General features: G+C 40.6%; 1 protein-coding gene across 1 annotated transcript in view; it reads right to left on the bottom strand.

Annotated features, from left to right (window-relative positions):
• Positions 1-26,199, bottom strand: part of DHRSX (dehydrogenase/reductase X-linked) — a 162,353-nt gene that overhangs the window by 12,685 nt on the left and 123,469 nt on the right. Inside the window, exon 6 of the mRNA XM_031596141.2 lies at positions 16,311-16,518. Within this exon, the coding sequence (XP_031452001.2) occupies positions 16,311-16,518 (208 nt within the window). The remainder of the gene's footprint in view (positions 1-16,310; positions 16,519-26,199) is intronic.

Raw genomic sequence — 26,199 nt, 5'->3', positions numbered from 1 at the left:
GAGCCATTACTTTATGAAAAGCCTGGGGTTTTGGTACTGGACTGAGTAAGTGCAGAGGCAGCTTATGGCCTGAGGTACTGTACAAAATAACCCAGAGACTTTTACGCTTGTGGAATTATCAATAGCCAGTGTAACGTGATGAGAATTAACCTTTTCATTATATTAAGAGCTCCAGGAGAGTTTCTATTGTGCTTTTATTCACAGGTCTTACCACGAGGTTAGAGCAGTTGTTTAGAGTGGGAAACAAATACTGCCAGGTTCTCTGGTTCAATAAATACACGCTACAAGACTCATCTGGTGTTGAAGTAATTTGCTTTGTTTAGGGAGCTCGTATTGAATTCTTTGGTAACGTCTTTTTGCTGCATGTGCATGTTTGCCTTGCGATTCCAATTGAAGAGCCGTCCCTGCCCGTGCTCGGTGATGCGCTGCAAACAGCAATGTTGCAGATTATGAAACTTGTTTTCTGGGAAAATTTCCAGTGGAATTAATGCAGAAACCTGCTGGGGTTTATTCGCTGCTTTTAACTACCTCAAATAAAGGCTGAGGTCTGAGAAGAGACTTGGCTGCCAGCGCAGACTGCCAGAGCTGGGCAGCCCTGCCCCAGTGCTCACGCGCTTCCCGCGGCTCGCTTAAAATTCTGCTCTTCCCCTGCAAGTCTGCACAGCTCTGAAGCTGCCTATTGTTATTAAATATGTGCTCTGCTGTGGAATCGAGCTGTTCCAGCTGAGACTAGGGCTCCGCTTCCCGGGTGGTATGCAAAACACATCTGCAGTCTAAACTTCCACCCATTTCTCTACCTGCCCTTCCACTGTACCCTGCAACAGCCTGGCCGCTCCAGCTGCAGCACATTGCATTGCAAGGCTGTAGGGCTGGTGGCAGTGTGTGGGGACCACCTGCACATGCCAGCATCTCTCTGAGTGTGCTGCCCTTCCCAAGGTGTGAGCTGCCCAGCCTGCCTTGTTCTTAAGCTGATGCTGCTCAGTCCCCAAGCTCAGTAACAGCCACGATGGAGGAGCAAGAGTCTTCCAGGCAACAAGCATACTTTTTATATAAAAATAATCTCAACTCTTAAAAATAACCTAAACACTTGGTCTTTAGCAATTGTACAAACTCCTTAGTGACCAAAACATAACTGACCTTTACTTTCAAATCCATGCTCAATAAAAGAGGATTACAGTTGTTTGTGAACTTTGCAAAGTCTGTACCATGGCTGGGGGCAGGGGAAAACTTAATTTATATTTGTCTAATCCCTAATAGTTGCTGACAGCCTGTGCGAAACAAATAGTTTTAATTATTTTCTCCTTGCTGAATCTCAGGACTCCTCATTTAACCAAAAAAAAATAATAATAAAATGGCATATTAACCACCAGTAAGATTAAAAGGAGAGTCATATAGTACGAAAAACAGGAAATTGCATTAACCAGTGTCGCTAAACAGTGACAAATACGTCCACTTCATTGCAGCGCTGTCCTCAAAGAACAGAACGTTTCTAACCTCCCCATCAAAACAAATAAGGAAAAACAAAACAAAACACCATCAGCAAAAAAAAAAAACACCCTCAAAGACTTTTGTGTTTATCCTGGGACCTATTGCTCTGAAAATGTCAATATGGTCTGTGCAATAATTGAAAAATAAAAAATAATAAAGACTCCTTACAGTTATTAATGAGCAATGCACGAAGCTTATGCAGTAGTATAAAATAAATGCTTATTTTTATTGTATCCACTGTTGCTTGAAAATGACCACTAATCGATAGAACTAATCGATAGGCAGTGGTTGTACCTCAGAGTCATGCTCTGTTTTGAGGGAAAAGTGACTCCAATTCACAATAATTATTGACACCCCAGAAGGTGTCAGTAGGAGGAAGTTTTTCACACGGAGGGTGGTGACACACTGGAACAGGCTGCTCAAGGAGGCTGTGGATGCCCCATCCCTGGAGGCATTCAAGGCCAGGCTGGATGTGGCTCTGGGCAGCCTGGTCTGGTGGTTGGCGACCCTGCACATAGCAGGGGGTTGAAACTGGATGATCATTGTGGTCCTTTTCAACCCAGGCCATTCTATGATTTTATAACCATGCAGCACATGATGCCCACAAGAAAACTTCACCTTATTTAATATTAATTAAAACAGTAACATTTACTTTTGTTCCTTTGTCCCAGCATATTTTTTCATGCCCTCCTGTGAATGTACTAAGGGCTCGCTGTTTCCTACCTAAGAGATTTGCCAGCCACAACATTTTTAATTTATTACCTCTTGACAGCCTGCAATATTCCTCCAGAACTTCACACTTAGTGAAGTCCCCCTGGTACCATTTTCAGTAAATACTGGGGTGCTGCTCAATTCATAAGGGACAGCATTTTGCACTTGCTGCTTAGACACAGAAAAGAGCACTAGGACTCACAGGGAAGGGGAGAAGACAGCTTCCCACTGTTCTCTGTCTCCTACTTTTTGGGTCAAGGGTGTCTTGATGGCTGGTTTATACAATCACATGACATGCCTTTAGTTTTAACTGTGAATTAGTTTGCTCCCTCCAGAACAAACGTCTACTCTTTATTTAGAAAATGAACAGCTCCACACTTGCCATTAGAGCTGCTCCAACATCTGACAGCAGTTACAAGCAGTGTCTTATTTGAGGGAGACTTTCAAAGGAACACACAGCCAGCTGCAACTAGAAAGCACCAGGCTTGGGCACTCTACTAACACCTCTGCAGGAGAAAACGTCGATATTTTTTAATTGCTAATGTAATAAAATGGAGAAAAATAGTTGTTTTTTTTTTTTTCTTCCAAAATTGCTCAAGTTCTTCTTCTAATCCAAATTAATACTATGAAGAACTTGCAGATATCTGCAGATGGACACAGCGGAAAAAACCACAACCTGTAAAACCAACCAAACAAAGAAATCAATCTATAACCACAGTAAGATATTTCAAAAGAAAATAGCACTGAGGAACACATTTTTACAGAGAATGTTTCTCTAAGCAAAAATAGATTGCCGGCCTTCGTATGCTCTTTACCTCCTTCTCTGAACATGCTTTTCCTTTCAGGAAAGCTCACTCAGTTTGTTATTGCTTTTTTCAGGTGAATATGAGAAATTACAAAAAGGAAGCTGAAGATTTTCTCAACACTCAGCTCAGCTGCAAGTAGTGCAGAGCTGCTCCCACTCACAGAGTTCGCGAGTAGAAAAGGAAAATAAAATCTAAACCGTTCTCTGTCCTGCTGTAACTGCCTCTCTAAAATACATCCTGATATAATTATTTAAAAACTACAAAGAGAGATGGAAGCTCAATGAAATGGAAATGAGAATATAACTCAGAATATATATAATAAACTTGAGAAATGTACTTAAGGTGTGAGGAGCAGAAAAAGAAGCTGCTATCCTGAAGCTTACGAACCAGAGAGCACCGCAGTGCCCACCCCCAGGTTACAGTTTTAATTTTAAGAAAAGGTTACAGTCATCGATCATGTTCCACGTGTTGTCAGAAAACCCAGCCTTACCTATTTTATCACTAAGAAGCTGCATTGAAGAGGTTCTTTAAGTGCTTGCAATGGAGGCTAACTGATTGCTCACCAGCTGCACCCCAGCTCTGTCCTTTCTTCCAATTCAAAAGTGTATTAACAGAGGATAATTGCAAGGGCTTTCATCCATAATGTACACTGACAACAATAAATTGCAGATCATATGCAGTGGATAAAATGCAGTACTAAAAATATTCAGTGTTTTGTATTTTATGCAAGTAATTAATCTATATTTTCTTATAATTACTAGGTATTGCAGGCAGTTGACATGGTTGAAGTTAAGAGTGAAAGAATATTATTTAAAACTACATGATAATATATGTATAACTTGCAAAGTTATGATGTTACATTTTTGTTTAGTACACGATTTAAAAATAATACTCTATTAATCTACTTTTGTAAATGATAAGGTTGTATACTTGGAGGCAACTGATATTTTAACAAGGCAATTATCTGGTCTCCAAAGATTTTAGCAAAGGGACTCCAAAAATGAAAGCTATGCCAGGCTCTCACAATTTTGGTACATTTGTTTTTCTGTGATGAAGGCAGTATGTAACTGTAATAAGAAAATACTTGCAAAAACCTGTTAATATCCACCATCAGTAGATGTTTTACAGAAATAGGTGCTGGTAATGGAATAAGGAAAGTTCATATGTGCTTGCTTTACAGAAACGCCTTTCACCTACCGCACTTAAAAATAAGGAGTTTTTAATACAAGAAAGACATTTGCATAAAGAAGTGCTTCTTGGTAGAAATGATCCAGGAATGAGGTGTTCTTTACCAGAGAAACTATGCACTGTTTGCTAATTCCTTGAAGTGGCAAAAAACCATAATCACAGTGGCATGATTCATAGGCAGACATTTCCATCATAAACATAAGAGAAACCCTTGCAGGCTGCTGACAGCAATAAAAAGTGAAAGAGAGATTACTGAAACACAGCTAAATTTAGGATAGTTTAAGAGACCTATGTTTCAGTTCACCACACCATTTATTTCTTGACAGTTCAAATTTTTTTGTATAATCCAAAGGATTTATTTTTAAAGCTAGGCATCCAGATCAGAGGGCAAAGATTTAGCTCAGTAATTTGGAGCATTGACAAGTTTTAGCTATCATAACGCATCCATGATCAGCAGTTTGCAGCTGGACTGTTGCTGTCATTTGAAGAAATGGGCTCCAGCCCATGAGCCCAGCTTTGTCCATCTAAACTAGCATATTAGGGTTTTAAAAGTCAATATAAAATAAAAACAAGTCAGCTCCTTTTTTTCCAAATTTTTAAATGCACAGTTTAACTTTTCCATGAGAAAAACTATGGCAAGTAGTAGTGAAAACACCAGTGCAGATGAGGCAGATTTGCCATTACCAAAAAGGGACGTAATAATTCCTCTTTCTTCCCCTCCGACAAAATCCCAAGCAAAGCTCTCCATTCTGGCTGTTTTACAGATGCAACATCCCTGCTGCCTACTGCCAGCTGGAGCTCCTCACCTGACTTCCATTTGGCCTACAAGCCATCCCAAAGTTCTTCATCTCTCAGGGTCTTTATGTGCAGACCACACAGCCAGGAAGGCACAAGACGATGGCCTTGATCTGCTGGCAGAAACACAGGGAAGCCATGGCCTCTCCAGAAGTGTTACCCATTACCTGCTGCCACCCCAGCAGAGATCAACGGAGTAACTATGCCAACTATCTCTACTGTTCTGATTTCACTTTGGATAGGCTAATTTATTTTTTAACAGTATACACAGCTTTCTTGACCAGAACAATAAAGAACCTTCCCCTCAGGGAGAGCATGGGACAGATTGCAAATCACATGTGCTGGTGCTGCTTCTGAGCACTAGAGGTGCTTTGCAGTTCTCCTGGCTCCTCTGAATAAACTGCTGTGTAGTGACCCGGAGATGACAAATCCAGGTACCTTGGTGCAAACGCATTTTATGTTTTATCCCTTTTTCAACAAGCTGGAAATAGATGACTCACCAGCAATCTGCCTTTGACCCAGTGCTGTGCAGAGTGAGTGGAAACTCTGATGGGAGAAGTTTTCTACAGACAAGGTACTAAGTGTTGAATGCACATAAAATAGTATTAACAGAGCAACTGCATTTATAAAAACAAAAGACTATGTAAAACTCTCTGCTTTCTGACTTCCAGATAGACTTTCTGAATGGATTTCAAGCAGTATCAGCTGAATCTAGCAGTATCAACATTTGAAGTACTTACTGCCTCTAGAGACCTGCAGGCCCTCTGAAGGGATTAGGGTTCAGTGAATCTGTGCCAGCCTTAATCCACTTCTCTGTATAATAGGCAGATAAAACAGGACACACATGCCACAAGCCCATACCAATCAAGAAATATAAAAGGCCAGCCCAAGATCAAGGAGAATCCCTAAGGAGAAGGAATGTACATTTGAAATACTTCACATGAGGACAGTCCTCCATATAGAGGATGTAAAGCCTGATCAGATAATCTCTGCTACAAGAACTCACAGTAAGAATGAGAGCTGCATGCTGTTAGGTTTGGGCATCATTTACTTGTTTAGTGGTTCACTTGTGCAAAGCCACTGATGAAGTTTTCCCCCTCTACTCAGCTTTTGTGAGGCCCCATCTGGAGTACTGTGTCCAGGCCTGGGGCCTCCAGTACAGGAAGGACGTGGAGCTCTTGGGTCCAGAAGAGGGCCACTAAGATGATCAAGGGCTGGAGCGCCTCTCCTAGGAGGAAAGGTTGAGGGAATTGGGATTGTTTAGCTTGGAGAAGAGAAGGCTTTGGGGACACCACATTGTGACCTCCCAGTACTTGAAAGGAGTGTATGAACAGGAGGAGGAACGGCTGTTTACAAGGGTGGATAGTGATAGGATAAGGGGAAATGGTTTTAAACTGAGACGGGGGATTTAGTTTGGATATTAGGAGGAAGTTTTTCACTCAGAGGGTGGTGACACACTGGAACAGGTTGCCCAGAGAGGTTGTGGATGCCCCATCCCTGGAGGCATTCAAGGCCAGGCTGGATGTGGCTCTGGGCAGCCTGGGCTGGTGGTTGGTGACCTTGCATACAGCAGGGGGGTTGGAACTAGATGGCCATTATGGTCCTTTTCAACCCAGGCCATTCTATGATTCTATGATTCTATGAAGTACCAAAATTGTTCTGGAAATCATCAACTTACATGCAAAGGAAAATGGGGATTATTTCACAATGGGTTTTTTTTCACTGGTTATGATGCATGAGAGTGGAGACAACTGAACTCCACTCCGAGAAATGAACAAGTTAAATTCATAGTTTGGGTAGTCATAAAATTACCCTTTGCACCTGGGTGATGCACAACCTTGACAAAAAAAAAAAAAAAAAAAAAAAGTGCTGCCCCATGGTGCCTTTTTTATGTTCATTTTTAGACCAACTCCACTTGTCAAAATGTTCATAGTGTCTAATTTTGCTTTCAACACTGAGCTCCAAAAACAATGGAACAGCTTTTCTCTCTCTACATTTTTAATCATCTCAGGATAGTCTGAGACAAGTGGCAGACGTTTTGGAAGACTGCATTTTGCATCTCAAGAGCTTGGCAGGGAAAACTATTGAATAAGTCAGTCAGTGCTGCTCTCCGTTCCCAGGATACATGCAGCTTCGGCATGCTGCTGCTGGCTGCAGGAATACAGTTTTCTCAGTTTTACCCATTAAAATCACCAACATCCCAAATATTTAACTGAGAACATAATCAGAATAAAATGAGTCACATGAACTGTATCTTGCAGTATCTCAGGGCTCTCTCTAAAAAAGCAAACACAAATGTTTGGAGATGGCAATTACAATTGCTATCTTTACAAAATCTTTATTAATGCCAGAGTTATTCAAGCGACCTTTGAATTGAAACTTCAAAATTGGATGCTGAATGATTTGGTTATTAAAAAATAAAAATAAACCACTATTTCCAGTTCTTTTTCAAATGGTTGATGCTGTTTGCTTTTCATGGTTCTCTCTCTTAAGTCTTATTATGCACATGACACTATTATAAATGCACATAGAAAACACATAACTGCCCATTTAAACGCCCATATTGTATGTGATAATGGAAGCACAAGATGGATCATAAACATATATGAGAAACGCATTTCATAAGCAACTGGGATTACCTCATCTATGGCTGTCCATGAATACATTTATCATTTGTATGGGAAATTGTTTAATATTCAAACACCTAGGTGTTGCCATTTGAAAAAACAATGTGTCTACAGATTATTTCTTCTCTGAATATGTGAACATGCCTTTCCAGTTCCTACTCTCTTCCGTGAACAGCCAAACATGTGCTGTCTTCAGTTCTTTAAAAGTACCTCTGGTTTTTAAAGTATGACATTTAATATCCTGTATTTTGGGATAGGATTCATCTCAATTAAATTAATGACTTTTAGTGATGTTATACAGCAGAGATGTCTACAGCTGAGCTAGTCACCAAAGGGCCCCTTTGTAACTCAGAGGGATAAAGAAGCACTCAAAAGACTTATCTGTCCAACTGTAGGATACCCTTTATCTAAGGATAAAACAGATGCAATATTAGAAGTGACTCCACTATTGTATGGAGATCACCGGATGAAGAGCCCTGATGACGTGGGCATTCGTGTTGCAGACATTCATGAACTCCAGGCTCTGTCAGAGGTGGCTTCCAGGCCAACTTAACCCATGGGAAAAGGCTACATCTGCAGCTTCTTGGCAGAACTCTGCACCTTCTGACAATTTTTGAAAGCTCACTGTGTTGTTCATAGAAGTTTCCTTACTTTACACTGAAAGATTATAGTCTCAGCCTCCTTAGATTAATTAAGGAATGCCACGTTTGGAGAGTGGGAGAGGAGTGGCTGTAAAACACCAATCTTCAAAACACTCCTAAGATTCTTTCTTGTGTAGTAAGTAGGGGCTTAAGGTGATAGGGCTTTGCAATATAAATTTTTATCAGAATTACTTTTTTATGAAGCCATTACTCACAAACAGTAAAATAACAGTAAGGAATTCAGGCAGGTCACCCCCAGATAAATACTAATTGACCTATAACTCATGCCACACCTGGTGGTAAGCCCTGGGCCCTGGGGTGTTCACCTCTCTTTTGCTCCCTCTCAGAGAGGTATCTCAGAATTACTTGTATGAGAAATGTTAGCATCTAGCCTGCATTCTGCTGCTCAATTTTCAAACAGCATTCTGTCATTTGGCAGAAGGAAAATGGAATTTTAATTACGTTGTGATGGACGTAGAGCTTCCCCGGGTGCGTAAAGGAGAATCAGAGTAGTGGGAGACTGCACATGGTGAGATTTATGGGGTGAACAGCCCCTAACTATAAATATTATGAATTGAAAAGTGAAAGGCTAATAATCTAGTTGAAATTTTAAGAATTCCCCAACCTTTCAACCTCTTTTTGAGGCCTCTACGTTAGAAGTACTGTGATTTTCATCCTTTTAACTGACAGGAATCCATACCAAGTTCCTGATACATATTTGGTACACAACAAATTATCCTTTTCTTTATTTTTATCAATACATTTAAGTGAGAATATTTTACCATATACACTTATTAGCTACATAGAAGGGAAAGTACTATAAGCAAGGAATAAACTGAAAAAAGAAAATGTCCTTCCTAGCTAACTCTGTTGGTTCTGAATATGAAAATACTCAGAGCAGACACATCCACCCTGTGGCCCATTGGCCACAAGTAGTCTGGCCTAGCTTGCACTGTGGCTTGCATCTCCTGCTGCCGCGCCATCATGGGAGCAGCTCTGCCCTGTCACTCAGCACCAACGGAACATGGGTCAGCTATTAACCCCATCTGGACTGAAACCAGGGCATGAGGTGCAGTGCAGTGCCAGCTCAAATGATGGCAAATAATGTTATGCATTTTGATACACTGGTAAAACACAGTCCTGTGAGCAGAGAATCACAGAATCGTAGAATGACTTGGGCTGGAAGGGACCGCAAGGATCATCAAGCTCCAAACCCCCTGCCACCAACCTCCACATTTAATGCTAGACCAGGCTGCCCAGGGCCCCATCCAATCTGGCCTTGAACACCTCCAGGAATGGGGCATCCACAACCTCTCTGGGCAGCCTGTTCCAGCACCTCATCACTCTCATAGTAAAGAACTTCCCCCTGACATCCAACCTATATCTTCCCTCCTTCAACCTAAAACCATTTCCCCTTGTCCTGCCATTATCTACCCTTGTAAAGGAGTTGACTCCTCTCCTGAAAGATATGCAGCTGTGCTTTTCGTTTTGATAAAGGGATTTGAGAGGAGGTTTCAGGATTGCTGAAAAAATCATGATTTTTTGGGGTATATTTGTGACTCCATGTTCAGTCAACATACATGCATTGCCTACAAATTTTAAAATGGAATGTACAGAATTTCAATCAAATATTTGATCGTGTTTCTTTACTGGATATTTATAAGCCACTTTACTTCACAGTCATGTCTTATTCATGTCATCACTTTTTTTGGTAGCACGTACGTTTGTGAACAGTTATTTTCACACAGGAAGAACAGGAAGAGTAAAATTTCATCAAAAATCTCCAACAAACACCTTGAGATCTCACTAAGAATTGTGACAGCTGCCACTGAACAAGGATGATGTGTTAGTTTCATAAAAACAAGGTCAAATATCCCACAAAATTTATGATTTTGTTGAGGTTTTTTTTTGTTTGTTTTAATAAAAACAATTACAAATTAAAATATTTTTATTACTTACATACATTAACTGTATTATATATTTTATAAGTGCTGCTCCAAAAATTATGCCTCCTGTTGTATTACATTGGCCCTCAACATCAGAGGTGGATCTTGGTGGTATGGCAGTAGAGACTGAACCTTTCCACCAATATTCTATTACATGTCATTGCTGTGTGACAGACAGCAGCAGAGGGGCAGTCTGACACAATGGCATCTGACATGAAAGCGCAGATGAAGCAAAGGTGTGGAATTGCATTCCTCCATGCAGAAAATATTACACCCATTGACATTCACTGATGCTTGCTTAATGTTTCTGGAGTCCAAGCAGTATATGTCAGTACAGTGAGGCAGTGGGTGGTGCGTTTCAGCAATGGTGACAGCAGGTCAGCATACAGGCTCTTGTTCATTACTGGTGAAAATGGATAGCTAATAGTGGTGACTGTGTTGCCAAAGAGTGCTTTACAGCTGAGAACTTGCTCTATTAAACAGTGTTGTTGTGCTCTTTTCATCTGTTGCACTTTCCCTGGAAACAATGAGGAGACATTACTTTTGGAGCAACCTTCATAGATATGGCCTTTGACAATTCCTTTTCACTAACTCTGGCCCAGGCAAGCTTAAGGACCGGACATCTGCTGACGTACTAACACTGGGTGGGCTCACTTTTTTCTCATGAATTAACTGCTTACTTACTGCTTTCCCATTGCATCAATCAAGAAAGTATTTTTTAAACTCCTGGACACAAACTGAATTATTTTCAGACAGAATGAAAGAATCTGCCTGAGTTGTCAAGATAAATCAGCAGTCCTTCACCACGCAGGAGACAGGAATAAACTCTTTCTCACTCAATATAAACGTCCTTTTTCAGTGTAATTCTCACCTGTTGGTAAAATCTGTCATAAAATTTTATTTATTTCACTCCAAAACAATTCTACATTGTGCAAGTCTAGATTTTTACACACTGCACGGTGTAGCTTTATCCTGTGTTTCTTTATACCATTTCGCAAACTAAGTCAGTCCTGCAGGCAGGATTAGCTGTGGAAATAGTTTTCTTGTCCTGTGAACATTTGAAAGATGGAAGATAGTCTTCCAAATTCCCACTGTTAGGGAAAAAAATTTAAAAGGATTTTTTTCTCTTTTTAACTAAATGACTAAAACTGTAGGAGAGGACATGAGATGGATGTCTGTGCTTACCGCTTCACTTTCAGCCAGCTCCATGGCTCTGTTTCAGCCTGTTCTAACCAGCGTCCTCCAAAAGGAAGCTGGGTGTGGTTTGGGGATAGATCGCTCCAGCAGCTGCTCCAAATAGGTCGTATAAACAACTTCAATAGCCTTGACTCCCTCTGAAGTTCTCCAGCACAATCCCACTAGTTCTGCACTCCCCTGTACAGCACCCTTACCCATTCACAAGCCACACAAGACATGCAACACAAATCTTTCACTTTCATGTCACCAAAGCAGCCTCTGGCAACTCTCAGTATGTCTCATAAATGTTCCAGCTACTTTGACATGAGAATATGCATGGAACCCATAGGAAAACCTCAGGCCCACAGGTCCAAATGCTATGCAGGTGTGCACTTACAGTCACACTTCTACTTTAGAAGGGTCTAACACTTACTAGAACAGCAAGCACTCTGTGCTCCTAAGCCTTCTAATTTAATAATTTAAATAAAGCATCTACATATCCCCTAAAAAGCAGTTTCAGGGTACCTACCCATGTCTAGGCATTAACATCTAAGAAAAATTCCCAGACCACCAGGATTTGGTAGCTCAAAGGCAGACTGCTCATTTTCCTTTTCAGGTGAGTCTCTCCATCTTTCCCCCTAAAACTAACTGTTCTATGGTTGTACAGACAATCAAATATTTATTAGACAAAAAAGAAGTCCTATGGCTCTGACAAGGAATGAAAGGCCTGAAGCTTAAATCCCTGAATGTTACGTACAAAAAGAGAACCTGCTTTTAAAGTACTGGGATAATGTGGATTGCTTCCATCTCTCTGAGTCCGATCAGAATCCCACTTTTGATCTGAAAAGCCTTTTGCAAAAATTAACCACAATTAACAAGTTTATGCAAGGAATTTTCGATTTCTGAGGACATTCCAGACTACTTTTACATGATGACCACATGCTCATATGAACCAAAAATGCTGGTGCTGATGAATTGCTGGTTTCAGCTGCAGAATTTAATTATTCTAGTTCTGTAGAGCTGGTGTTATTGTGTGGTGATGCTTTTGTCTTCTGACACCTCAGGGAAGAAGATGAAATGAATTTTGTACATTCAGAGTGCCAAAGGGACAGTCTGGATAAGAAATGCTGCAATAAGACCTGCATGACTATGTCATCTGGCATGAATGATGAATTCCGGTTCTTTAGATCCTGTTTTTTAGTAGCAGATTGAAAATATTCTTTTTTAAAAATGTTATGGGAAAATCACAAGCAAGCTTATTTTGACAGATGAAAGAAATGAGCTGGTTTATATTGCTTGATTTCTAGCCTGTATTCTTGATTCTGCCTTTCCCTTCACTTTTACAGGCTGGCAGGTCACTCATCTAACTCATTTTCAGTTTGTCAGTCAATAGTCACTTATATGGCTCTACATCTTTGTAAATGACAGCTGAGAGAAGACCTGATATCTTCCTTCCACGATGCCTTCTAAATAGCGATCTGAGGGAGTTGAAAGGACTCGATATATTTGATAATAGCACATTCACCAAGTGTGTCATAAAGAAGATTTTGGAGATTACAATACTGCTGTGCAAGAAATATTTCTCCATCAATAGCCTAATGAAGCCTTAAGTCGCAAAACAGTTCCTAATATTGGACATTATGACAGTCAATTTTTGTTTCTTTATTTATTTTCTAAGGCATTTTAATTGCATCACAAGCAAAGGTCATCTGGCTTAGAAATGGATATCCAGCATCTATAGCTGAACAGGTATCTGAGAAGGAAATGGTACCTTCTAGGCTTCCAGTTTGGACACTACTCATCACTAAAACTGGTGTGTTGCACAGCTGGCTACATTTCAATTTGATGCCTGATGAATGTCTTTTTGGTCTATTATTATCTTATTCATTAGTTATTGTTCACAGGTTTGGACGCTCTCTCTTCAAAAAGAAGATCACTTTATTTTAAAAATTCCTAAGGGATAACATTTTTCACTGTACTCTACAGATAATCATGACAGCTCGTCAGCTTCTATTTACTGAGCGGTCGTGGGGTAGAAATCAATTTGCTTTTTGAAGAATAAACATAATTTCTCTCTTGCATGCAACGAATGCAATTCCCTTTTATTAAAAATGTAGAAAAAAGGTTTTCAAAATGGAATTTTAAAGAACAAGTATCACTATCACTTTCCTGAGGAAGAGCAGTGCCACCGCTTCTAAAAGGCAAGTGATAGCTTTGCAATTTTTATGACAGCCACCAGCTCCTGTATCTTGGCCTATCATATTTCTACAGGATGCTTCTCATTCCAGTTTGTCAGGGCAAAACAGCAGAACAAAACAACAACAAAACAAAAACCAACAAACACATTTGACAAAAAGTTTTTCCGAGCTGTTACGAAGAGCAGAAGACAATGTTTTGAAGTTCTGAGAAACCTAAGCTGTTCAAACTTTGAGTAAATTACATGTACGTATCGTGGCCTGTTTGTAAAGCTGTAGGTTTATTTGCTTAGGTGTCTAAATATCTCGAGGCAGCTCCGAGGTGGATGTTGTTGAGTTGACAGCCCTGCCTGCCACACCAAGTCGTCTCACCGACAACACGACGAGAGCCAGGGCCATGCTGTAATCCCAAAGTGGTATTTGATTTGAATGCCACAGGGACCAAAGTGTAGGAAGAAACAGATTTAAAGGTAGTGGAGGCTCTGACACAATTTGGAATGAAATCAAACAACATGCTGACTCTCTCTTGAGAGAATGTGATATGATAAATCCATGATGAATTTCCTCACCAGAGTGATCTGGGCTATGTTTACTGTCAAGAGTGCCAGGTTGCAGCAGGTGAAGCAATTTCCTGTGCACATTTAGAAACCACTTTGGAATACTTCAGGGTGACAACAGTTGGTTTGGCCAATATGATTAAAGAGATATCACCTCATTTTCACTGTTTTGCAGCCATAATCCTAGAAGGAATACTCATATAGGTGCATTCGGGAATGAAATTCCAGGGGAGAAGAAACCTGTAACTCCTACTCACAGCTAGCATTATCTGACAGTTGAATTTTTCTATACTTGCTTTCTCATTTTTCTCAAGGCGAATTTACTCTAGTGCAGGAGACCAACAGCAGACACCTGAACACCTGTTTACAAAAGTGAGTAGAAGTTAGAGCTGTAAGTCCAAAGCCTGAGGGAGATAATCAGTAAAAGAGAAGAGTGCCAGTAAAGTTTCCCTCTTTCTTCTCTTAGATGCATGGGAAAAACAGAACAAGTTTTATATAGAAATATAAAGATCTCAGCCTCCGTAACTGAAGCCTTCAGGATACACATCCTGACTCAAAAAAACAGTAGATGCATTTGATTTTCAGGCAGTACACACATAGTGCTTCCGCTCAAGTCAGTTTATCTGTCCTTCACCCATTGCAATGCAGTATTCCTTCTGACTGGTATCACACATAAAAAAATACAAAATGATCAGGAACTGCAGTCAGCATTACTATTACAGCTCTAAGTACCTGACTCCTTCTTGTGATAAATCCACTCTTGTTTTATGTGTTCAGTGACACCCCATTAAGTTTCTAAACACGGTCGGTATAATACAAAAATGTCTCCCTTGGCACACCAATAAAATTGAATGGACTTAAGTGCTGTAAACAAGAGATTCAATTCTCACCCTCAGACACGCAGGGTTTTGTCAGAATTTTGTGGCTCTCCAGTAAATGCTGCACACCATCAAAACACCTATGTCAAACATTAGCAAATTGAAGTTGGTCCGATTAAAAAACAAAACCATAACTAGAGACTGCTATTTAAAATGGCATTCACAAGAGGCAAAACAAGTTTAACATATACATTTTGGCAATGCTGTATTCTGCTTCTTTAAGAATGCGCAACATACTATGAGCATTCCTATTACAATTTTATTGCAATCTTCAAGGTATTCTCAGAAGATACCATTCATTTTTTTTTAAAATATGGGCTTGTTTGCATCTTATTTTACAGCTACTCTTCCACCCTCCAGTTTCATTTCTGAAATTAAAGCTAGTGACATTTCCATATCAAAGTTTAAAATTAATTTGGTTTGTGGAACATGCCCCTTGATCTAAAATACTTCATCCTAATTAGGATATTTAATTTGCTCTAATGAAATCAGTTTCCATTCATTTAATCCAAAACTGTGTTCTGAAAGAGTACATTTTCTCAGCACAAGTCCTTCTAAGGCTTTTTCACATCAGAACAGTGCACCTGTGCAGCTAAACTGATTTCAGATTGATTTACTTATACCAGTACAAAACATTATTTGATGTTAACCTTGAATGGGTTTGCCTCACTTTTGAATGAGTTTTATAAACAATGTTCAGTTTTCTAATGTAGACCAGAAATAGATGACAGAAAATCATATACTATTACAAACACATTTTAGAGTGGAAGACCTAAATGAACATTCCTCCATATTCCTTAGCTCAAATGCCCACCAGGAAATACATCCAATTCCCACCAACTGTTTTTTTATTTGTACAGCTTCCTTCTTTCCTGTGCCCTTTTCTCTGTAACATGTTGCATACATGCAGATCGTGCCAGATCGTGCCTGCTTCTCATAACAGGACATATGAGGTATTTCCTTGGAACACTTTGCATATTCTGGCTCTGTGTTAGAATGCAGTTTTGTTGCCATGCGTGCAGCAACAGGGACAGATCAGTGGAGAGAGTCAGTGCATGGGCAGAGCTACAGACAAAGGGATATGACTCTTCTCCTCTCACTGTGAGCTCTCTTTCCACATAAGTGTTTGTTCTGGGCAAGGCTTGTCTTTGTCAATGCTACATGTCTCATCAGTGCAGAAAAGCGCAATAAATACAACATCATAACACACTCTGAAACATATTCAGCTCCATGCTGACTGCAGCAATCACAAAGTAGAGATAAAGCAACAAAATGATGGGAAAAAAATAAAAAAAGGTGTACCTTGAAAAATAGCCAGGCAGTCATCCATTTGACCACTTTTACAACCCAAAAGACATGCTTGTAGAGCTCAGTATTCACTACTCCAGGGTCTACTACATTAGCAGTCACATGGCTTCCATTTGCAGTCAGAAGATGCTGTAGTCGATAGGTAAATAACACAAGGGCAAGTTTGCTTTGGGCATAGGCTCCATGGGGTGAATACGAACATCTGTATATGAGAGAAAAAGAAAGAGGGTGGGATATGCATATGAAAAGGAAAGAATTGGGAAGAAAACAGAATTGCACAAACATTCAATGTATTGAATTTGGCAATAGCCAGCAAATAAACAGCTTTACACTGAGTCTTTTTCCACCAGAAAGAGCTTGGCAGTAGCAGGAGTGCTGTTTGCTGCAGTTCCAACGATTATTCCATAAGATACCAAGTCTGATTTATGAAAAAAATAATACAAATTTACACAGTACCTGCCAGAAGCACTGTGCCAATGTATTTTAACAGAAAGCACTGAGGTGCCAATCTGCAGAATATCACCACACGGAGGCCCTCAAGTACCCTCCCATTCCTCACTATACTTTTCCTACACACGCTCACCATATTCCAACCAGTAAATCTGTCTCCATCATATTGCTTCTGGTTATTTTTATTTGTGTTGCAGCATGACCTGCTAGCTTCTGATTAAGGCTCCCATATTGGGCACAGCACAGATAATTAAGGCAGTGGTTGCACCTGCCCTGGTGACACCAGGTTACACACTAGAAATGGATGTAAAGACGGGGCAAAGAGAGTGGCTGTCAGCACGACCAGAGTTATGTCATACATAGCCCTCAGAGCAAAGGTGGCTGCCTCACTCTGCCAGACAAGGTACAGCGAAGGCACACAAACACTAGGAGTTAGGGCAAAACCACCTGCTGAGCATCCTGTATGATCCGAATGCTGAATCTGCCTCTCTTTCAAGTCCAACTTTTCAAGAACCACTGATTAGATGGGTTCCACTTCATGCAGACAACAATATTTTTTTGAAATAAGCAGGCTAGCTCCAGGCAAATTAGCAAGTATGACACTTAAAACACTCCTTCCAATAGGGGCCTCATCATCACTCCCACAAATTCCTGTGCATTGACAATTCCCTCTCAAAATTACTATGGGCCTTTCACTTAGCCTTATTTGATGCATGTGTGCTTGTCAGAACCAGAGGTAGCTCCTAACGTTACATCCAGCTCATAGGTAAGGCAGACAGGTGCCTAAAACAGCAGCAACAGGCTCCATACTCACCCCCATGCCCATGCCCATGCCCATCTCCATCCCCATCCCCATCTCCATCTGTATCCCCATTCCTGTGTCCATTTCCATCTCCATCCCCATCCCCATCCCAATCCCCATCCCCGTCCCTATTCCTGTGCCCATTTCCATCCCCATCCCCATCCCCATCCCCATCCCCATCCCCATCCCCATCCCCATCCCCATCCCCATCCCCATCCCCATCCCTTCCTGATCTGCAGAGCCCTGCAGAGCAGCAACGCTGCTGCTGCTGTCCCTGTGCAGACAGGCGTAGTGTCTGCTACTGCTGCTGGTTTTCTGTGATTGTTATTACACGCAGTTTTTATTTTGAATTAATAGAAAATTCATCCTGGCCTTTTTGTTGCTGCTGTTGTTGGTTTTTGTTACCCCATTCTTGTTTAATACCAAATTCAGAATATCTTGTACACCTCACAGAAACCACTGCATGCTTGCTAACAGGCTGACTCTGCAGAGCTAAGAAGCAATTTAACTGTTAGGCTGTCTTAATGGATTCGGAAACTGTGCGACATGATGGTAAATCTTACAGCTCAGCTGTAGGAAGTAAAAGACAACAGTGCTGAACTTCAAGTGCATCCTGCTCTTTTTATTTATTTTTTTGGCTTTTTTTTTTTTTCCCCTAGTCTATTTTTTTGGAAGCAAAACATCAACAGGCTGCAAAAGCATTATGTAACTTGAGAGAGGATGAAAACAGACAGCTGATCATGACCAGTCCTTGCACCAACCAACTGAACCAGCTGTGGGTAATGCAGCTCCATCATTATAAAGATATCACCTGTGCCTCGTGGAAAAGTGGGCTATTTTTGGAATAAAGAACAGTCACTGCATGAATATACGTAAAATGTGACTCGGCATTAGTCAGGAAACTGCAATTACCTTATTAATACCTCAGAGATGTCCATGCTATGATCTGAGATGTTCAAAATGTCACCCCTCTCAGGTATATTTCAGCCCTTGCAACCCAAAGGGCCAGATCCTCGGCCACCACCTCCTGTCGCATGCAGTGTAACAGGACAAGTCTTACACTCCCCATGAGAAGCCCTCCCAGTCACCTCTGGCAGCCAATTGGCAGTAGCTGCCACCAGGATGAAGGCAAACCCCAAGCCAGGGCTCAGGACAAGTTCCTATATCAAATTAGAGTCATTTTGCCCAGGAGCTCACAGGAAAGCAGGGCCAAGACTGCTTGGACTTGTTCTACCTGGGTCACACCTGGCTGTCAGTAACCATCAGAAGGCAGTCCCCATGACTTCATGTTCCCACATTTTGTGCCACTGCTGTTCTTCTTACCTTGTGGCAATGAAGCACGAGCTACAAGAGTTGGATCCTCAAAAGCCTTGTACTTTGCATAGATAACTATGTCGGAGAAACACAAGTGCTCAGAAGATATAAAAAGCTACGCAATCAGTACAGAAGCCTTTTATATCCCAGAGCAGAGATGCAAATGATTTTCAAGGCAGCAGGAAATCAGACTTCAGTACCATACTATAGATAGAAAGGACATAAAATTGGATATTAAGAGCAGACACTTTGACAGAACTCCTACAATGTTTACCAGCTATCTTTTCATTTCCTCAGTGTGTGTACTCTTGGCTTTCCAGGAATCTGGCACCACAGGACTGTTCAAGACAGAGAAATAACCTGTGGCACATAATTGGCTGTTTTTGTTGTATTTACACTGAACAACTGTTTTGCTCATGAGACTTTGTCTTACTAGGTTCATTTTGATAAAACATCATCTTGGAAGAAAAAAATCAATGCTGCTCACTTGACTTCATTAGACTCAGTCTTGACTTTATGAGTCAGAAAAAGAGAAAGGAATACGCTCCTGTACCTGTATCATAATTGCATCTCTCATGCACATACATGTAGTCCGTGCATGGAATAATCTCAATTTAAACTCCATGCATCTGAAACTAGTCTCTCTTGGTGCTTTATGTTCTCCATGTACACTGAATGATGTTATATTTGTCTATTGAACAAAACAGTAGTGTTGACACTGTGCATTTCTACATTGCTTTCCTATTCTGAAGGCTATAAAAGCTGTCTGCAAAAAATGTTTTTATAAGAAGCCAACCGAGGCACAGCAGGAGGCAGCTTACCAGCAGACTGCATTGGCACACCATTGCCCAAGGGATACTGAGTGATGCTGGAACTCCTGAGGACTTAGAGTTCCAGTACTTAACAGCAAGGTAGGCTGGCACTCAGTATGAGAATATCTGCCTCCTAACTGGATGGCCAAACAGGCAGAATCATACAGACATAGAATCACAAAATGTTTTGGGTCTGAAGAGAGCTCAAAGCCCACCCAGCCCCAAACCCTGCCATGGGCAGGGCTGCCCCCCACCAGCTCAGGCTGCCCAGGGCCCCATCCAACCTGGCCTTGAGTGCCTCCAGGGATGGGGCACCACAGCTTCTCTGGGAAGCTGTGCCAGCACCTCACCACTCTCCAAGTAAAGAATTTATTCCTAACATCTAACCTAAATCTACCCTCTTTTAGTTTAAAGCCATTCCCCCTTGTACTATCACTATCTGCCCGTATAAGAAGACTAGTAGCTGTGTCTGGAACTGAGAACCTGGAAGAGCTCATGCCCACCCACTTGTGTGAGTGGGGCTGTCTGTGGACCACTCTTCCTACAACAGAAAACAGTCTCCCCTCAGAGTTGCTGCCCTGCAGCATTTTGCCATGTTGATGCAGATAAAATAGGACAATGCCCAACTCACTTAATGGAAAACCATAGGAAGAGCTAAGGCAGACAGAATTTAATTAGTTGCTTTGAAATCCAGCCAAGAGAGTAGCAATGCACAAGACCTTCTTCTTCCTTTTAAATAATATTTCATCATCAATTCCATAGTGATGAATGAAGAATTGGGATAAGGCAGGGTATGTGTTTTCTCGTGGGTCGATTTTTAACAGAAGTTATTATTTGTGGCTTAAGAATGTTTTGCAATGTAGGCTGAAAAGTTTATCATTGCAAAAAATTTGAAAGAAGAAGAGAAAGGGATTGGTTTGCATTTATGCCAGAACAAAATAAATAAGTATTAAGTTGTGGAGTGAGAGAATGCCTTGTGGTGTGCTGATTTTATTCTTTATTTCCACCAGAAGCTGATTTTACTGCTCATCCCCATGGTGTTTTCTCCAGTAGCAGTCTCCCTAGCATGCTGGGTCAATGTACTTGTGAAAAGTAATGAGAAGCCAAATTTCAAAGCGGAGCCTGTGGTGGCTAATTAGATATTTAAGCATGGAGTCTGTTGCTCTCCAGTTCCAAAAGCCGGATCCATGTTTAGCACTTCCCCTGGCAGCTAGGCTTACTTTGGTTTCTTTTTTTGGCTTGCTATAGTCAGTCTGTGTGCTGTAGAGGTCTCCCATTCATTTCAGGAGATACCAGGTTTAGTCAAGGACACGAAGTCAGCTCAAGGTCCCTAGTGAGTAAACAGGGAAGCAAAATTGCTGCTCAGCACAGACCACTGCCTTCACTCCCACTGCATGCAGGCTTCCCACGCTGCATTCTGCTTTTTTTCATTCATTAGCAGTTGCTTTGGCACTGTGCACACATGTGGAAGGGAATGGATGCAGCATCTTTTCCCTTCCACAGAGCACCTTGCTTCAGCAATGGGCTCGGAGGACCAATGGCTGCCCTGAGCAGCACACAGCTATGTATAACTCGGCTGCAGCTAGCAATGTGGTGTGACTTGTACCTCCCTCACACCACACTGCTCTTGCATGTGTCATCTTCCCCTCAGCCGTCACCACGCTCCCCAATTTCCCGTGTGTTAATTTGCCTGGAGGGCAGAGTGCATTAAGATCCAACTGCAGAACAACCAGACTGCAATCTGCTCCATTAGAAGACAAGTGATGCAAAATGTGGGTGACATGCTGGGGCTTATAATGAAAGGCCACACAAAATTTCAGTGTATGCCTTAGGATGAATCAGTGAATTAAGCAAAACATAGACTTGATGTATTAAAATGACTTAAGTCTCCTAATGATTTATGTATTAATCTTGCAATATATCATCACCGCTACTTAGTCAAGAATATGAAAGACTATTATTAAGAACTCATAAAGATTTCACAGTCTTAAATTTCCTTTCTTTGGGGAATGCAGCACAAGGTTTTTTGAAAGATTTTGCGGTTTACATTAAAGCAACTATAGAAATATAATGCAGAATATAGGTATGTCTTTTCTGGTTATCATAAGTAGTTTTTTTTCTCTAACAAACCAAAGCTTGAGTCCTAAATATGAATTAATAGATTTAAGCAGACTTCCTGACAGTACTATATATATTTACGCCAGGAACATAGTTGCTGAGCCTCATCAACTGTGATTTTTCCTTCGTCTGAAAAAAATAATACAGAGAGATGGAAAAGAGAGTTGGAAAAACTACCAAGTTACCACCAAAAAACAGTATCTTGCAAATTGAAAGAAACAAATGTGCATTAATAAAACAGAACTAAAATGTAAAATGTTTACATGCCTACTGGGGAGATATTGGTTGTAGGTGGACAGTTGGACTAGATGATCTTGGAGGTCTTTTCCAACCTTGGTGATTCTATTATTCTACTTACTCATATTTTATTAGAGTTATGTTTTTTAAATAGTTGCCCTGTTAACAATTGATGCTACTATGACTTTCCTTATAGTTACCCCTTAGCATATTCCCACTGAATCTTCTAACAGTTATAATTGGAATGAATATAGGTTCAAGCATTAGGGCCTCCAGGAACCTCTGATGGACATGTTGGAAAGGAAGAAGACAAGTCTAGTAGATGGGTTAGCTGTACGAATACGCAGCATTCAGTGACCGTTCCTTGTGTACGGCATGTAGGAAATGCAGAGTGAACATAAATTAGCCTACTGTCTTTGAAGGACTATGTTTACTGAAGAAAGGTCTTTACTGTACAAATATTTATAAAAAGCAAAACAATCAGGAGCTTGTCATTCTGGGCATTACTGTCAGATAGAATTACTGGAATTACTGCCAGATGGAATCAAAACATCATTGACATTTGGCTGATCCCTCCTCCTATGGCGGGCAGGTAAGAGCTCTCCTGATCTACTCACTGCCTTGCTGCATGCAGCTCCATTCCTCTGTGCTTAACACACTTCTGAAACGTATGAAGCATTGACTCAGAGGCTGGTCATCTCAAAGTCTGAGCAGAATCACTACATTTAAAAGAATCTAATTTTTCGGTTTGTGAATAATGGGCGTTAATTTTTTTTGTTGCTGTTGTTGATTTTAAATATTGATGATGAGTTCAAGTTGTAATTACTGTAATTCCATTCTCTCAGAAATAATAGTGCTTTATAAAGAAGGAAATAAATTGCCCCTTCTGAAGCATTTTTCTGAAGCCCGCTCATAAGATGCAGAGTTAAGTACTGGCTAATATCTGAAGTGATATTTGAGCATAATGGTTTCTCTTCATTCAATTAAAAATCTCCATCGAATGAATGAATAAATAAATAGAAGTAAGCAAGTTGTTGCATTGCTGCAGCCAGAAAACAGAACATTCTGTGTCCTTGTGCCTCCCTTGAGTGATTGGGAAATATCATTGACACACATCTTTTTATGCTGTATCTTGGATAACATGGATCTTAGGTTATTAAATATTGTCAGATGTCTTTCAACATTATCTCTTGGATTTATATCAAGAGGAGCTCTGTAACACTCTCTCCACATTTGTGCAGAAGGATTTTCAGCTCTCCTGCAACAGAGCTTTCAAGTTGAAGGTAGTGAGGGGTATTCCTATGATTTTTTGCTTCTACAACAATGCACGTAGGGCTCCAAAAAGGACCAGTAATAACATAATTCCAAATCTTATTTCTATTTTGATAACATCATATTAAAGTTGGTGTAGCCTTCTGCAGACCAGCTTTTCATTCTGGGACTGAAAGGGAATTCTAGAGTGTGGTTATGCATACTAAAGTGCTGACATTTCAAATCCTGCACAGTTTATCAAATGTAGCTAGCAGATTTTAGGTATATTGCATGAAACTTGTTGGACCATATATGAAGATAATATAAAGTTTCTTTCTGTGATGGGCTGAACCCACTGCACCACCTTGCACTTGGGAAAGTGATGAATGTGTTCTGCAAGAGCAAATATTTGACATGCTGCAGGACAGATCTGCCTTACAGGGGAAAAGTGGCTTGGATGTGCACTCAGACAGCAAAGTACATTTTCACCCCCAAGATGACAATGCTGTGTGGGAAATCTTGTGTCATCACAGTCAAAACAGAGAAGCAACTCTATCAACTCTGGCAGTCAAAAATAATTTCAAAACTGGTTTTTTTTTGTTTGTTGAAACAATCTTACAACTTCTACTTTTTGCAGTTTTTTTATGTGCTGACTAGAAGAACATCAGAGCTTCAAACAGAGAGGTTAAACTCATGCACCCAGTGCATGAATTAAAACACTGTGAGAAACAACCTCACTAAGACTGTCAGCTATTCATCATGAAAAGTCTCTGTTGGAAGACAGCTAGGTTAAAGAAGAAATACAACTGAAATGCCAACAGGTATAGGAGAGATTAAAAAGTGGAAGTTTTCTGCACCCATGGTACGGCATGGCACAAGATGGAAGGCCTCAGACAAGAGAACTTCAGCATACAGTAAAAGCAACCCCATGAATCACTTCTTTCCACTGCATGAGGATTGCTGTGCCACAGTCTTTTTTCACTGTATTAGTTTGGTTTCCCCTTGAGCTACAATAGCTACAGAAACCTCTCCCCAAACTGCAAGGAACTAGGAACATACTAGAATCCAAAGTGGCCCATAATCAGCATTACAGAGTGGTTATCTCAAAGTTCCGTAAGACACAGAGACAGCAATCACTTTCTCTGCCATCTTGCCTTACAATTGTTTGGTTTTGGTTTGGAATTTATTTATTTATTTATTTGATCTCCCAATGTTAAATCACTCTGGAACACCGTGAACAGAGTTCTGTAATCAAAATCAGACTCTGACTCCCTACTTTGTGCTGATGAAAGAAAAGACGTCAAGGAGAAGAGCCACTACTTTCACGTGGACATTTCTGTAGTGATGTATTACAGCTGGCATCACTGTTAAGGGCTCCTACACTACACTGTGAGCTGCAGGCACATCAGTTGATCTCCTTGTGTGGCTGGGACAGTGCTGTGTGCAGCCAGTCTCAGTGAAGCTACAACAATTGTAAGGCATTCTGGCAATGCTAAAACTGCTGGGGGCTACCATATTTGACTTTTACAATTCCTTATCTAATTTAGGAAGTATATTTTTCATAGAAATCATTTTTAAAGAAAACTCTTTAAACAAAAGAATGGTGTTTCTGCACAGATGTTTTCAAGTAATCATGCTGCTTTTGGATGGAGAATGTTCTGCTTCACTGAAAGAATAGAGCTTAGGATGGAGAGCAGAGCAAAGTTTAAGAGTTATCATATTTAATTACAGAGGCAGAAATCTGCCTTTGTCTCCTATTTCACCTTGTAATCCTTAATGCATGTTGTGGTATCAGAGATGTGTGCTTGTGAAGAACCATCAGCAATAGCAGATGTGAACCCAGACAAGAAGCATGCATGGCACACTGTGCATTTTGTCTGGTTCCCTTAACACATCATTCTTGGGGGTTCACAGGCAGTTGTACCATCCTCCCCAGGTACACCATGCAGCTCCAAGGTCAATACTGCTGAAAAGAAATTATGAGGCTGGTGGCATTTAGAGCAATTGAGAGGAATGCTAAAAGAAATAATTGTCCAGAACCTGAACTCCAAAGCTTTTAAGGTTCACTTCGCTTTCATCAGTGGTTTTGCTCAGAGGGAGATGTTAAACTAACCTTCACCTCTCAAGAGTGACAATCTGTCTCCACTCTGTCCTCTCTGCAATTCCCTTTCGCCTTCTCTGTCACACTGGTGCAGTCCATTAACTTTCACATTATCACTGAGCCGTCCCGACGTTCTGGAAAACAATGTGCCTATGGGATCCTTGTCCTGTGCACTGCATGGAAGAGTTTTCACCTGCTCAGCCCACCAAAGAGAGAGAGGCTGAATAGCAGGAACACCCATACATCTAATATCTTCGAGCGTGTCACAGTTTTGAACTAGTTCAGAAACACTTTGTCCTATTAAATCATTAAGCATTATTAACAATGCATTCCTAAGACCATTAATCTCTTTTAGACAAGGAGTTTAACATTTTGACACATAAAGTAGCTACATTTAATTTCCCTGAAGTCACTGAAGTCGGGCGTGATAGTAGTCAGACATTGTTCTTCAAAAACCAATGAACCTTAAAAGTATTTTGATTAAATGGAATGAAAATATACCAATAAATGTAAATAAAGCTTTCTAAAGCTGACATCTCAAATTAAATATTTCTTCATTACCAGCTGCAGGAATGGATTGGAACCACCTGTAATCTGCAACATGAGGGAGAGATAGGCTGTTTGTGAACCAAAACTCTACCTTTCAACTGATGAGAGAATTGATCTTCTAATCTAATAGCTATTTGTTAATTATTATTTTTAATGAACTTATAGTATTTGAGATGTGAGCCTTCGCTAGTACTTCACAATTAACGCTAACTGCTGCAAAAGCAAAGAATCGTTTGACAAAGCAGCAAA

This window comes from Phasianus colchicus, chromosome 1 (genome assembly GCF_987193195.1).
Source record: "Phasianus colchicus chromosome 1, bPhaCol1.hap1.1, whole genome shotgun sequence".
In the NCBI taxonomy this organism is placed as follows: Eukaryota; Metazoa; Chordata; class Aves; order Galliformes; family Phasianidae; genus Phasianus; species Phasianus colchicus.
Note: the sequence above shows the minus strand (reverse complement) of the source record. Positions and strands in the feature narration are given on the sequence as shown.